The sequence below is a fragment of the Rhamphochromis longiceps genome, linkage group LG9 (assembly GCF_057381845.1).
Source record: "Rhamphochromis longiceps isolate RC_006_pf linkage group LG9, R_longiceps_female_GT1.1, whole genome shotgun sequence".
Classification (NCBI taxonomy): Eukaryota; Metazoa; Chordata; class Actinopteri; order Cichliformes; family Cichlidae; genus Rhamphochromis; species Rhamphochromis longiceps.
This window is the reverse complement of record NC_140565.1, coordinates 24,513,000-24,527,675: the sequence shown is the minus strand read 5'-3', so window position 1 is coordinate 24,527,675 and position 14,676 is coordinate 24,513,000. Positions and strand designations below refer to the sequence as shown.

The 14,676-nt window shown below is 42.6% G+C and overlaps 1 protein-coding gene across 5 annotated transcripts in view; it reads right to left on the bottom strand.

The window, feature by feature from the left end:
• Positions 1 to 2,238: 2,238 nt before the first annotated feature.
• smarcd3b (SWI/SNF related BAF chromatin remodeling complex subunit D3b) overlaps positions 2,239 to 14,676 on the bottom strand; it is a 65,863-nt gene continuing 53,425 nt past the window's right edge. For all 5 annotated transcript variants that reach the window (XM_085418979.1, XM_085418981.1, XM_085418978.1 and 2 more), the window contains 7 exons: positions 11,941 to 12,042; positions 11,488 to 11,649; positions 9,877 to 9,974; positions 9,261 to 9,396; positions 5,453 to 5,575; positions 4,926 to 5,027; positions 2,239 to 4,832 (listed from right to left, as the gene is read on the bottom strand). In XM_085418979.1, the coding sequence (XP_085275105.1) occupies positions 4,779 to 4,832; positions 4,926 to 5,027; positions 5,453 to 5,575; positions 9,261 to 9,396; positions 9,877 to 9,974; positions 11,488 to 11,649; positions 11,941 to 12,042 (777 nt within the window). In that variant the 3' untranslated portion in view covers positions 2,239 to 4,778. The remainder of the gene's footprint in view (positions 4,833 to 4,925; positions 5,028 to 5,452; positions 5,576 to 9,260; positions 9,397 to 9,876; positions 9,975 to 11,487; positions 11,650 to 11,940; positions 12,043 to 14,676) is intronic.

Here is a 14,676-nt window from a genome sequence, read left to right as displayed (position 1 = left end):
GAGCCATAAGTCTTCCTTTTGTGAGGATTTTTTAAGTAATACTGAAACAAGCTGCCTTTTCTTTAAACTTTGTGCTCTTTAAGAGGTATTAAAGAGTGATACTTCTGCTCAGAGTTGTTGCTTCATTCATTCAAGCTCACAGTGTAAAAGGCTCAGTCTCATTAGTCAAAACGCAGCGTGCTTGAACAGTTATTCCTGGAGGTATGTTGTCTGCTTGGCAGAGCTGAAGAAAAGCCAGAAAAGATTCTGTGGTCAGTAAAGATGGTGTGTTCACATTCACAATAATGCGTCTTGTAGTGTTCTCAGTTTTCCCAAAAGCTGCGTTACAGAGAGCCCCAGAGGCAGTGAACAGTTTGTTCCAAAGCTGCCTGCTCGTCGCATTAAGTCAGTGAATCTCCACCCCTGCCCGGGCCTCCTTGAGGTTTGGCAAGCGTTCTGCATGCACATCTTTTTTTTTTTGGGGGGGGGGGGGTGAACTCAGTGCCCGGAGGGAGGGTTGGGGTCTGCAGCGGCTGAGGTGGTTAACCTTGACATGGCGGTGGTTAAACGGTCTGAAAGGCTTACTTCACTCACCTTTCTCCTGTCGGCTCGGGAGAACAGAGAAGCAGCAGAGTTAAAGGAGCTCTTTCTGAGACGGGAGCAAAGCTGCAGTCAGCATTACAGCCACTGCTGCAGCTCCCCGTTGGAAGCGCCTCCACCTGCTTCCTCGTGGTGAGGCCAGTGAACAATAAAAGGCCTGTGTGCCACCTCTGAGGAGCGCCTGGCTCATGGAAGAAACGAAACCCACCAATGAGGCAGGGCACAAAGCCAGAGTGTACGGCAGGGCTGTGCATTCCTCCCCCCCCACCCCGCTTTATTCTGCAGCTAATTGAAGAAACTGAAAAATTCAAAAGGCTTTTACAATGACAGAGCTCACGGAGACTGGATTCCCTGTGATCACGTGTGCATTAGCTAGTGTTTGATTGCAGGGGTGAAAAGCAAAGGAGTTCACACAATACAGAATCACTCTGCTGTTCACTAAGCCAGTATTAAAAGGACACTTAACCCTAACATATAATCCATGCCTTTCTCCTCTGCCCTGTAGTTTAGAGTTCTTTCCATTTTGGATGTATCACCTGTAGAGATGTCAGCCTTCTATTGAATATAATAGAACTTAATGGCACTCAGCTTGAGTTGCTCAAAGGGCCAAAAATTACATTTAAATAACTCAGCAGCTAAACCTGATCATTGGAAAAAAAAGTCACAAACCCAGCGGAAGGCACTTTCTTCAACTGCAAGCTGGGAAATTAATAAAATTTTGAATTCAGGTGAAATTTGGTCTTCTACCCATCAACAAAATGACTACAGTGCAATGTTTTGTTTTGCCTCTCAGCCCATCTTTGTCATGTAGTCACATCCCTCCTCACCAGGCTGTGGCAGCTTTGCGTCGCTTCATATTTACCCATTAGCTTTTAAAAATGTTAATAATAATGATTAAAGTTCAAGGAAAGTCCAGATGATTAAAAGGCAAGTTTTGTCTTTTATACAAACTCTTTGCCTAATCATCTTCTTCCTGATGTTTACCTCTGGGAGTCGCCACGGCAGATCTTCTGCCTCCATCTCACTGTAGCCCGCAGCTCTCTCCATGTCCTTTCACTACATCCGTGAACCTTCTCTGTGGTCTTCCTATTTTCTTCCCACCTGGTAGCTCCATATTCAACATCCTTTCTCTGATATATCCACTATCCCTCTCCTCATGCCCAAAACATCTCAGCCTTTGTCTCCAAACCAATGAGTCTGAGTTTCTACGCAGTGTAACCGATACGGTTTCACTTATCTTTGAGCCAAAAAACTGCAGATGGACCACAGAGTTGAAGACTTTTCTTCTAACTCCAAAAAGCTATTTCTATAATTAAACGTTTAAGTAAAACCCTAAAGTCTGAGAGCTTTACAGAGTCACATGCTAAACTCATCTCACTAAGTAACTTTTGTTTCACTGCACTCAAATGAGCTCTAGTCACCAGATCAAGGATGTGGTGGGGTCAGGAGATTCTGATCATGGCTGTGCAGCACCTGTGTGATGCTGTCATGTAACCATGGACCAAACTCTGAGGAAGGTTTCCAGCACCTTTCAGTGTGGAGTTTCCCTGCTCTCCTGGTACTCCGTCTTCCTCCTTCAGTCCAAAGACATCCATGTTAGGTTAAGTGTCAACTGAGTGTGAATGAAGTTGTTAAAAAAAAGACACATTAGATCTCATGTCATTTACAAACTTTGGCAAGCGCTTCTTTATTTACATCCAGGCTGTCTCGCAGTGTCACAGCTGTTTTCCCTTTTTTTTTTCTGTAGTATGTAATCACCAAACAAGATTTGCTCTTTACAGATATACAGCATTATGTATACTATAACCTTCCTGTCGGCGACCCTCTGACAACAGTGTAAACAGAGAAAAAGAGCAGCTCCCGCTCTTCGGGAACACATGCACGGATCGAGACAGACATGTCAACAGCACACCAGGGTTTAGTGACAGAAGACACAGCAGTTTGTTAACACTTTTATCAGACGCCGCTTGAAGCCGAGGAGCTGCAGCTCGTAGATTCCTCCACAAGAGGGTGCTAGTGAACAGCAACGTGAAGGCCTCGGCCATCCATACAAAGAAAAACAAAATCATAATAATAATAAAATTTAAAAAAAAAAATCACTGGGTCAGACACAGGACCGAGATACTACCTATGACTACTTTTTCTCCTCTAAAGAGTGCAGTTATAATTTAGTCCTAGTAACAAAAACACGCTCAGAAAAGTCACACCTACAGTTAGTTGCTGGTAGGGTATGTTGGATTTTTTTGTAGTTTTTTTTTTGGCAAAAAAGGTTTTCAGAAGGCATTTCAACAAATGTGACGGGTCTCGCTCTCGTCACACACACTCTCACACACACACACACTGGTATGCCAGCTTTTCATATTTACACAGACCGTCTCGCAAGGTGTGATAGTGATAGTGAACGTCCATGGAGCATGCATAGGTCATCGTGAAATCGTCCAATTGCCTTTTTGAGTACGCTGGGATGATAAAAGGGGTCTCAACCGTGACGAAGAGAGTCCCGACAAAGAGTTACAGCACAGTGCAAAGAAGTCCCCCCCCCCCAACCCACCCAATCTAGAAACTGCAGAGAAGAAAATCCTCCATCCTGACATTACAACATATACATACAACTCATGTGTCATTTAAAAAAACAATAACAAAACAAAACAGGTGTAACATGAGAACGGTGCAGATTATATCACGAGTTACAGCTACTGAGACTCAGCGCAAGGGAGGGCTCTCTCTCTGTTGCAGCTTCCAGCTCCCACGATGCACACGGGATAGACCTAAAATAAATCATCCCGAACCCAAGATAGTACACAGAAGAACACTAACATTCCTGCCCTACTAACTCAAAACTCATGGAGCTCCCATACTGCAACACCCCCTCCCGAAATCCTCCAAAACAAACACACACACACACGCTCGCACACACACGCGCACACACAGATAGTCTGTCGTATACTGTACAGCTGGCCCTCTTAAGGGGAAGAAAAAAAAAACATATTTACATTCACATCTGTAGAAAAGAAATTCATTTCTCTCTCTTTTTTTTTAAATGCGTGTGTTTGTAACATAAAAAAATGCAGAAATAGACAAAAATCCACAGAGCTGAGCTTAAAAGTTCACTGATGCAAGAGTTCAAGAGTTAAGGAAAGCTTTTGGGAGCACTTTTTTTTAAAATACTCTGGCGTGTTTGGATTTATTCAGTCGTTTCTGTTAAACCCAGGTCTGGGATTTTGCCAACGTCTGTTTCAGTGATCGCTCTCTCTTCTCGCTGCAACCTTTGGTAAAACCTTCGGGACGCTAACGGGCAAAAAGTACGACGCGACAAAGAGGCAGTGAGTGACGGAACATTTAGAGGCGTATCTGTTTCTCTATGATTATTATGTTCAGGATCAATACTGTTTGTTTTTTTTCCCTTCATCGAAACACTTATTCTTACTACAGTATAAACAGATGGAGCTGATAATGTCATAATACTTCAGTTTGGTTAATTTACTGTAAAAAGAAGTCTTTTTTTTTTTCTATTCTTTTTTTTTTCTATCCACACCTCTGGTTTACGTGCAGCATCCTGTGCAACCACCCGGTGCGTCACGCTGTCGTCGCGACTTTGCTGGTGTAATTAATCGACAATTGGAGCACGCTCTCCCCCTAACGAGGACAAAGGAAAAGCACTCTCTCCAAAAAGAATACGAAAACAAAATAAAGACTCATCCAGAGCAGCCGCGGGGCTCTGACTGTGTCAGCGGGTTACGTCATGAGCGTTTGTCACTGCACAGTCTTGAGACGAGAATCCGAAAACACAGTGGCGTGCGAGCAGCTGGTCGAGAAGGAGCTTTTCTAGTGACGTTTATTTACAGAGCGGAAACTGGCGTCGTCCTCCGAGGGGATGAATCCACGCTTTCAACCGCGATGCCTTCGCAGTCCTGCGCTAACACGGGACGTGGAGGAGATGGGGGACCACAGTACGCTGCTGCTGTCTGGTGAACCCCTCCTCTGATTACACTTCAAAACACAGCTATGAAATTGATTAGTCACCTCTGAGATGAAGCCTCCTTTAGACTGTAGAGGTTTAAGGAATCACCAGACATCAGCAATGACCTCACACACACACACACACACACACACACACACACACACACACACACACACACACACACACACACACTCTCTCTCTGAAATCAGACTCAGGAATCCAGGAGGGCCTCTTTTGTTTAGGTGTTGCGGACCGCTAAGGCCTGTTCCAGCTCCTGTCTCCTCTGCTGGATCTGTCACGGGGAAGAGCAGAAGGAGGTAAATCTGACTGCTGTCATGCGAACATATGGAAGCAGAGCTTGCAGGTAAAGGTGTCCGCAAGTCACCTTGCAGTAGAAATAGCGGCTGACGGCCTCTTGGGACCAGGGTTCGTGGTAGAACGCCGCCCTCCGCTCCTCTTCAGGGTTCCCCACCACGTCTGTCATTAACTGCGGCCGAAGAGACGACGAAGCCGTTACAAGCAGGTCTATTTTTAGCATTAATTAACAAAATAATCTATGAAGTCTGCAGCGGGCAGCGATCGAGCCGCTTGTTCTCCCGATAGTTCATCTCAAAAACTGCCAAACTGAAGCCTTGAGGGCACTCCAGCTGGGTTTGGGCTTTTAGTTTGTGCATTTATTGCTAAACAGTAATTATAGTTATTAATTGAATAAAGCAAATGAATACCCATTAGTGCAATTAAAATGTCAGCCAAAGACAAATCATCACTATTAAATGACCCCCCGCCCCCTTTAGTTTCTTTAATTTTCATTAATGAATTCTTCTGCTTTTTATTTTCCACTTTCATTCAACATCCACAGGACGTCTGTCGGCTAACATGCAGGCTTGATAGATATGAAAAGAAGTGTGCAACCTTAAAGTCTCGGCTCTGGGATTTGAGCCAGTCCTGGATGTAGCCCTTGGGATCTCTGGAGAAACTCAGCATGAAATCCCTCTGGATCTTCAGCTGATTGATGGACTCGATGGTCTCATGGATCTGAACGGAAACACACACATCACACACGTCACAGCGCTGTTGCTGTTTGTTCATTTGACGCTGCAATTATCCTGTGAAAATGATACAATATCTAGCAGGAAAAGCAAAATATCTCAGGAAAACTGACTTTATCTAACAGTGGGAGGAGGACGGAGACTTCTGATCCGAAGCTGCCGACCTCAGCAGCACAGAGGCTAACAGCAGACTTAAACTTCTGTGTCAAATCTACGCCGTAGGCTGGAAATGTTATAGAGCCTGTACTCTACTGTGATTGGCTTATTCAGTCAATTCCTCCTGTGCGTTTCTGGCTACTTTTTTTGTCGCAATTTTTGAATTTTTCAGTGATTTATCATCTCCTCGTTGCAAGAACTCACAGATGACAGCTATGTCCTGGGAATAAATGTGAAGGACCATAAAATGTGGGGGAAAGTTGAGAACAAATAAGTTTGCCTGAGAAAAAAAAAACCTGACCATGACAAAGAGCGGGAGGGAACAAAATCCCAGCATTTGTTTCTGTCGTGGCAGGCTCTGCATATAAAGATCCCGAAGTCTAACCCACCTGGAAAAGCGAGTAGGGTAAATTTTCACTGATCTGCCTCAACTGACTCGTGACATGCTGACAGGTATTCTCTTGTATTACAAGTTTTCTTGAATTTTATTGATCAAATATAAAACCGAGGGAATCTAAACACCCGATAAAGGCGAAGGATTTTACACATTTTCTTATCTTTTTAAAATTCACTATTTTAACCAAATTTCTGGTGAGTTTAAAGGTACTTTGGTGTATGAAGGTGGCTCGTGATGTAAGAAAAAATACACACTGTATATAAAGGATGGAGGTAGTGTTCATTTGTTAAGTCTCAAGTTGAGTGTTCCTAGCGTTAACCATCTTTCCGAACACTGCACGCTCTGGACTCACAGGGTCCCAAGTTAGTCGTCGTTTCACTCTAACGGGGACCGTAGTTTTTCAAAATAAAACCACACAAAGTTCAATCTGGTCTGCAACCTGCGATTGAGCCCATAAACTTGTGTGGAAGGTGTTTACTGAGACCACAGATCAAGTGGGAAATAACACTGACTTCTCTGCAATAGCCAGAGGAGTCGCCCCCTGCTGCTCATTAGGAAGAATGAAGATTTAAGCACCTTCACTTTTCACACCCAGAAGCTTCATCCATCTTTTCAGACTTTTTGGGGAAACGTGAGTAGTTTTTAATGTGTGTCAGTGGGGATGGTTTTTCTATTCATTTCCCCAAATTTATTGTTGCCTATATTTGGAGTTATGGTTAGCTTTCGAGCCATCACAGACAAACGTGAGAGTATTTTTACGCTTTAAAGGTCAAAATGTTAAGTAAGGTAAAATGAGAACCATAACTCTGAAAACAAAGCAGGTTTTAAATGTTGATAAAAGTGTTGAATTTTAATATCAAGGTCATAAATATTTATATTTTCTTCCTGCTACAGAAACATGTGACACCAGGGAGTTAACTCATTATTCATGATTATCCATCCTTCAGTGCTTTTACAGGTCACTTTAATTGATTATTTTACATAAAAACATACCGACTCGTGCTGACTCGGGCCTGTATTTGATCATTCTCTCACTGGTATGTCTTCTGACACTCTACTTGGTATTAGAAAAATGGCGAATTTAATTAGGTGAACACGGAAATTGATCCATCCATCCACCCATCCATCCATCTCATTAATAGCTTGTCTGTTTCAGGGTCGCTGAGGAGCGGGAGAGTATCGTAACAGCTGTCACTGAGCAGGAAGTTAGATACACCGTGGACAGGTGACCAATCCACACGGCCAGTTTAGAAAAATCATTTTACCTAAAGTATGCGTTTGGACTGTAGGAGGAAGCTTGAACACAAGAAATCAACTGTGTTAATGGAAATGCCGTTTGCAAGACTTGCATCATGTAGTATCAAGAGTATTCTCAGAAGAAGGACTCATCCAGGCTGGAGAAACTGATCAGGAAGGCTAGCTCTGTGGTCGGCATGAAGCTGGACACTCTGGTGACAGTGGCAGAGAAAAGGACATTAAAGAAACTGATGGACATTATGAACAATGCTGGGCATCCTCTGCACACGGCCATAAACAATCAGAAGAGTCTGTTCAGTGACAGGTTGCTTCTCCCCAAGACAAGAACTAACAGACTTAAAAACTCCTTTGTCCCACACGCCATCAGACTGTTTAACTCCTCTCTGGAGGGGAGAGGGAGGGGAAACAGGAGGACAAAGGAGGGGGGAACAACTAAGCTGTAGTGCCTCTTCACCTCACTGTACAATACCTTGTGCAATACTTTTTGTAAATAGTCAACAGTGCAATAGACTCAATACTTGAAATGTGCAATTCACTTGTATTTTTTATTTTTTATTCCTATTTATTCTATTTATCCCCTTTGTATATTTTATTTATATTTGTCTCTGTATTTATATATATGTGTGTGTGTGTGTGTGTGTGTGTGTGTGTGTGTGTGTGTGTGTGTGTGTGTGTGTGTGTGTGTGTGTGTGTGTATATATATATATATATATATATATATATATATATATAACAATTCTGTAACTGTAACTTCGGTCGTTGCTGTGCTTTTTGGAAGTCAAATTTCCCAGAGGAACTCACCCGAGGGATTAATAAAGTTCTATCTTATCTTATCTTATCTTATCTTATCTTATCTTATCTTAGAAGTTCAGAAATAGGTTCTCTGCTATTATTAAGATACAACAACTGTGCAAAAGACTTGACTCACCTATAATTTCTTGGTACTTTACTTCTAAGGAGCCAGACTTTCTTATAATGTTTAAAGTAGTCTCGAGGAAAAGCTCTCCAGCTTTCAAGTCTTTCAAAGGTTTTTCTTCAGGCATTTACTGCCATTTCACCCAGTTTCAGTCCAGTTCTTGTACCTGAGCTTTTTCATAGGAATTTCTTTCCCTTGTTCAGCCACTTAACACCGACTTATGAACCATTCAAGCACAAAAAGGCACCAAAATTTACTGATTTTGTGTCTACCCATAACAGACAACTGAGCAAAAAGTCCATTTTAAATGAGCGGCTTGTCATAAAAAGACATATTTTGTTTCCATTTCTTGAGCTGCATCTACAAAAATGCCAGAGATACCACAGCTTGACAGGCATAAAATAGGATTAGCTGAAAATGTAAAGAAAATTTAAGAAACTGGACAAGTGGAGGACAAAAGAAGAAGCTGTAAGAATAAAAAAGTGTGTGCACGTTTCAATAAATCCCTGCACAAATTTCCATTTTTCAAAATAAAGGAAACGAGGGGTGACTCAAGGCTTTTGCACAGTAATATATAAAATGGCTTTAAGCTGGACAAAATATTGTAAAAGACAAAGAAAACTGGGTCTCGAGCAGCAGTACATGTTCTCAGTGTGTTTTCTGTCACGTGTATTTCTGGTTATTTGTCCCACCCTTCCTTCCTGCTCAGCTCCAACAACAATGTCGGCTATAAAGTTAAAATCTGTCAGAAAAATATAAATAACAGCCTTCGCGCTTATCACAGCTGGGTGAGAAGTCCACAGCAAACAAACTACTGCAACAATAAAACCGTTCTCTTTGTTAGCTTAAAAGTGAATTATTCCCAAACTTCAACCACAGTGTGTAACACGAAAGAAGACGTGTGCTATACAGAGAAAGAGTATTCTGCGACGATGGTGATCTCACCTTGTTGTCGAGTGAGGCAATTTCCTGCTGGTTGGCGGTGGAGAGGAGGAAGCTGCTCATCTGGCTCTTCAGGGGGTCGTCCACCTCCACGTCAATGTCGTAGCAGGCCGTCTTCTTCTGGTCGTTGGGATCCACGCTGAAAGAAAATGTGAAGTGAGACACATCTTTAAAAAGAGGAAGCTTTCAATAAATCCACTTGGGAGTCCTCAAGTCCGTTCAACACATTTCCCAAATTAAGAGTTTATTTTCTTATTTTTCTTTTGTGTAGAAAACAATAACCTCCCATAATAAGCTTGCATCACACATCCCATTACTCTGGTGTGAACTCACCCAGTAATGGTTCAACATTGTTTGGCCTTAAAATATTCTTTTTTAAAAAATGGTAAATGATGCCGTGCTTAATTTATTTATAATGAAAAAGCCAGTAGAAGGTTTCAAGGTAAACACATTTTCATACTATAAAGCTATTTGAATTTAATATCTCTTTAAATAGCATCTTTCCTGTACTAATGCAAGGATAAATATGCAAAGCCTGGTGTAAAGATGCTTCTCAGTTAGTACTTGGTTGTGTTATTTATCTTCTGTGATGCATATTTCATACAGGGGGAAAATCTACCTGATAACGTGGTTGATGACGATGGGGTCAGGGGGCAGGAGGAGGTTGGTGAGGCGCTGAGGGATCTCAGAGAACTTCAGCCGAGGGCAGTCAAAAATCTAAAAATAAAAATAACTTTCCTTTTAAAGTGAACCGGTTATGCTTCTTCCTTATTTTCTGACATACACGAGACAGACCGAAGCGTTGGACCACCTACACATTACACATACAGGAACTTTTATGACATCTCGCTCTAAATTGGTGCTCCCTTTGCAGCTATATCTGTCAGTACATGTGTCCACTCTTTTAGGAAGCCGGTGGAAATTTCATCCAGAAGAGCATTTGTGAGGTCAGACAGTGGTGTTGGACCAGAGAGCCTGGCTTCCAGACTCCATTCTAATTCATCTCAAAGGTGGGCTCTGTGCAGGCCAGTCAAGTATTTCTACACCAAACTCATCCAACCGTACCTTTACGGACTTTGTGCACCGTCTCAGTGATGCTGGAACAGACAGGGACCTTTCTCAAACTGTTCCCACAAAGCTGGAAGCACAGAGTTGTCCAAAATATGTAGGTGAGGTGAAACAATAAGATTTCCCTTCACTGGAGCTTAATTGATTTATTAGTCGGCTACTGGGTCTCCAGCTTTCTGTGTCCGCAATGGAGTTGCGGACACAGAAAGCTGTGTCCAGGAGGTCTGGAACCTTGTTTTGAAAATTTTATGCCAACCAGAAGGGAAAATTCGGGGTTACTATTACAAACCTATAAGAAAATAACATGAAATTGAGGAAGTAACTTGAAATGTTGAGTTACTAAGTTGAAATCAGGCTGCCAGAAAAAAAAGTAGAACATATTATGATGAGGGCAGGAAAACCTATGCCATGAAGCGCTCGGCACACAGTTCTTGTGCTGATGTTAATGCTGTGGTTCCTAAATTTTTCCACTTTGCAACAAAGCTACTACTTTTTTCTACTCTTGGCTCTGTATGATGTCATAGCTCGTGATACTCCACCGACAGACATAGAGCTAACATGGAACAGACTAAATATGAGCCTTATTAAAAGAACCAACAAATCCAAAGTCTAGAGTTAGTCCAGAACAACTGGAAAAAAAGCCCAAACCATAAAACAAAGCGCAGGAATGCATGGTTGGAAAACACATGATCCCACAAAAGGGAAAAAAGGAAAACCAGAAGTAAAACAGGAACAGGAAGTAAAAGCAACATAAGACACATGAGGAAAACTAGCTTTAAAAGCAAACCAGAATAACCCTACCTATGACAGAGACATGAAAGCTAACACTAAACATAATGTCAGAGAAAGGGGAACACATGGAAAAGCTACTTTCGTAGTATCTAAGAATAAAAATATGGAGCGCTCATTTGTTCCTCTGCCAAAGCGAGAGCTGAGGTGGAGGTATGTGATCGCTGCTGTTTGACTACCCAGAAGCTACTGAGCCAGATTTTATGAAACTATGAGAGCGCACGCAGAGGAGGAAGCAGTTCAATTATGGTGCTGATCCAAATCCCTTTCCGCAAAACTGTAAGATAAGACTCCTGCTTTGGTGGAGTTTATATACATACTGCTCATCTTGCCCTGGTGCGATCATATTTTCAGCAACAGCAGGAGTCCACACCTGTTGGAAATACTTGTCACAGTTGATGTACTCCTTGTCATGCGAGTCCTGCAGCTTGTTGGTCTTCACGTACTGCCAGAGGGCCTGGATGATGCAGGAGCGAGTCTGAGTGTGAATACCGAGCAGGCGAGCCAGGCGAGGGTCCAGCTTAAACTGGGGAGGCTGCGGAGACAACATAATCACATTACAGCACTTTCTACAGCCGCCCACATCAGGGGCTTTACATCAGCTCCATCACATCATTCACCCTTATCGTATTTCTCCGGCTTGGAAACAGATGTCAGGTTTAAATGGCGTCTTACATGGACTGTAATGTTTGTGCAGGCCGGTGTTTATCGGCAATGTGAGGCCTGCAGGTTGTCACTACAACAGCTGATTTCAAGGCACGGATTAGTCACGGCGTAGTAACGGACTATTTATGGGCATCGAAGCGAGACGGCGTGCCGCCCTCACCTGGTATTCCAGCATCAGCAGCAGAGTGCAGCGCACGCTCACGTCTCCTGGCCGCTTCACCTGGAAGCCGTCCGTCTCCTGGGTGGTGGGCGTGCGGTGCCACTGAAAGAGCAAAGAGAAGGCCACAGTTTGACCAAACCAAACTCAGCTGGTTTATTAATCATCGGCAGCCTTATGAAATTTCCCCTTGTGGGACTAATAAAGGTATATCAAAACAAATCAAACTACCAGACGACTGAAGTATTCCCCCGACTTCTACTATAGAGCCATCATGAAGTTGAAATAACAATAGCAGATTTTAGTAGGCATAAGAAATGAAAATAATGTAGTTTAAAAAAAAGAATTAAGTTAACATGTGCAATGCCAATTAATGGTCCAGATTTCATGAAAATCGTTAAAGGATGGCTGTGAGAAGCGGTGGAAAGAATCTCTCGTTGGCTTTGGTTTAAGAGAGGACACGAGCTGTGCTGCAGTAAGGCTGGAGATCACCTGATGACCTTTAAATCTATTTAAATGAATTAAATGTTATGAAAATTACACCTAAGCACTTTTACTGTAACACGCACATACTGATGAATGTGTCAGGGGCAACCTGGGGTTCAGTATCTTGCCCACGGATGGTTTTACTAGAGGAGCCGAGGACCGAACCACCAACCCTCAGATTAGCAGACATACTCTACTTAAGCCACAGCTCTTGTAAGCCACATCCTCAGGCATGATTTTGTGGGGTAGTGAAAACTGAAAACTGAAGAGCCATAAACTGCAGTTCCTCTAGTGACCACTTGAGGGTGTCTCCAAAAGTTTCTTGTGCCACAAAAGAAGAAATAAACACGTTTCCATGTTTACCGTTTTGGCCTCTACAGACAGTTTCCCCCTCACAACAAGGTAAAGGTGAATTTTTTTTTTTTTTTGCAACTCATCGATGCTGATAGTGGAGTGGAGGGTTTTCTTTGGCCAGGCCACAGATTTCCCTCTTGGGGGTCCAAAAAGGCAAAGCTATGCCGTGGGTCAAACATGGGCTAGCATACACGGGCCTCATATAAGTTTTCTATGGGTAGTGCACACTGGGTTTGCCCATAGAAAACTCATTTCGGGGCCCCCAAGGGCAAAACTGCTGTCGGCCCTGTGTGGGTGCATGCAATTGGGGCCCAAATGCAAATGTGCAGAAAACAAGGATGTTTTCAGCGTTTAGGTCATCTAACAGCAAGTTGTTGTTTTTTTTTAACAGAAGCACTAACTTAGTAGGTTAGTAGGTTAGCTTAAATATCTGCAAACTAACCACGCACAAGACAGAAAGGGTGAATATTATCAACCTCTGGAGACATAGTAACATCTATCGCTAGCAGAAAAATTCCATAAGCACCTGGTCACATGCAACTATCCCAATATTATTCTGTCTTTAAGTCGTTTTTGCATTTCAGAAGCTCTTCCGCATCTAACCTCTGATGGTATTTACATCTCTGTTTTACTTTAACCACTCAGAAAAGAAAAACACTTTAACACTCAGTCTTGCAGTACCCTGGCAAGCAATCCAAAGTGATGTTTTCCTGCAACCACTGGCTGATTCAGAACACATTACGTGCTTATTGTACCTCAAGGTAGAAACAAAATTCTTTTGATGAAGGTCATTCAAACAGAAGCACCTGGGCGCCTGGGTAAAACACCCTCTTAAAAAGAGGAACCTTGAGAAGTCATAATTTTCACTTTGAAAGTCCTGAAGTGTTTTTTTTTACGTTTTTTAAGTTATGTGAGGACACAAAGTGAAGGGCAGCTAATGGTTGTTTTTAATAAGTAAGCAGTTGTTTTCTCCGGCTCTCACATGTTTAAACAACCTTGTGTGTTGGAAAATTTAAAAACCCATCTCCTTTCTGCTGTTACAGAAAAGAAGAAGAGAGAGGGCAATCCACTCTGCCACTCTGTTTTAGTTTGAATGCACCCAACGGGAATATGAAAAGCAGCAGGTCAGCTGGGCTTATTGTACCACGAGATTTAACCAGACGTGACAAGATAAAAATTTTCACTGAACATCTCTGGACTGCACGACCAAGAGGTCGTCACTGACCCTGACTGCACGGCTGAACGGGGAAGGTTCAATGATTTCTGCTACGCATACAAAAGCCTCACACAAATCAGTGGAGCTTCCAAGACTAATGGACAGCAAAGACCTTCCTTTGTTCTGCTGTGAACGTTGTCCAAACTGGCTGAGAAGATTAAACAGCATTAGAGTTCACTTCAGAAAACTGCCTCAGCTTTGAATTAGCTGTCTTGCCAACAGTTAGACTGATGCTTTTCTCACATTAAGCCTCTTATAAAGGTAAAAACAAGCCGTTCTAATGATACGTGGTCCGGCACATGAAAAGTCGGTCAAAGATGCCAACCACAAAAAACCCAAGCCCATTTCTAATTTGGATTTCAAATTTTTGCAGTGTTTGCTATCTTTGCTTCACTGTCTATAAATATAGCGTCTGATGCAATTGCTCACTTTTTACCGTAAACCCTCGTCCAGCAAGCCTCTCGGCTATGAAGAGAAAACCCCCACTTAGTGTAGCCACACATGCCTGGGGGTGTGACCTGGCCTGTCAGCCAATCAAATGTGCTGCTTTAATGATGCTGGCAACTTCATCTTTAGCCCGAAGCAAAAGCACTGTGTGATCATTATTAATCAACGCGTTCTTGTAGTCCTTGTGGAGTTTCATCGGAAATTGAATCTACACTGTGACTGATATATCAGCAGGC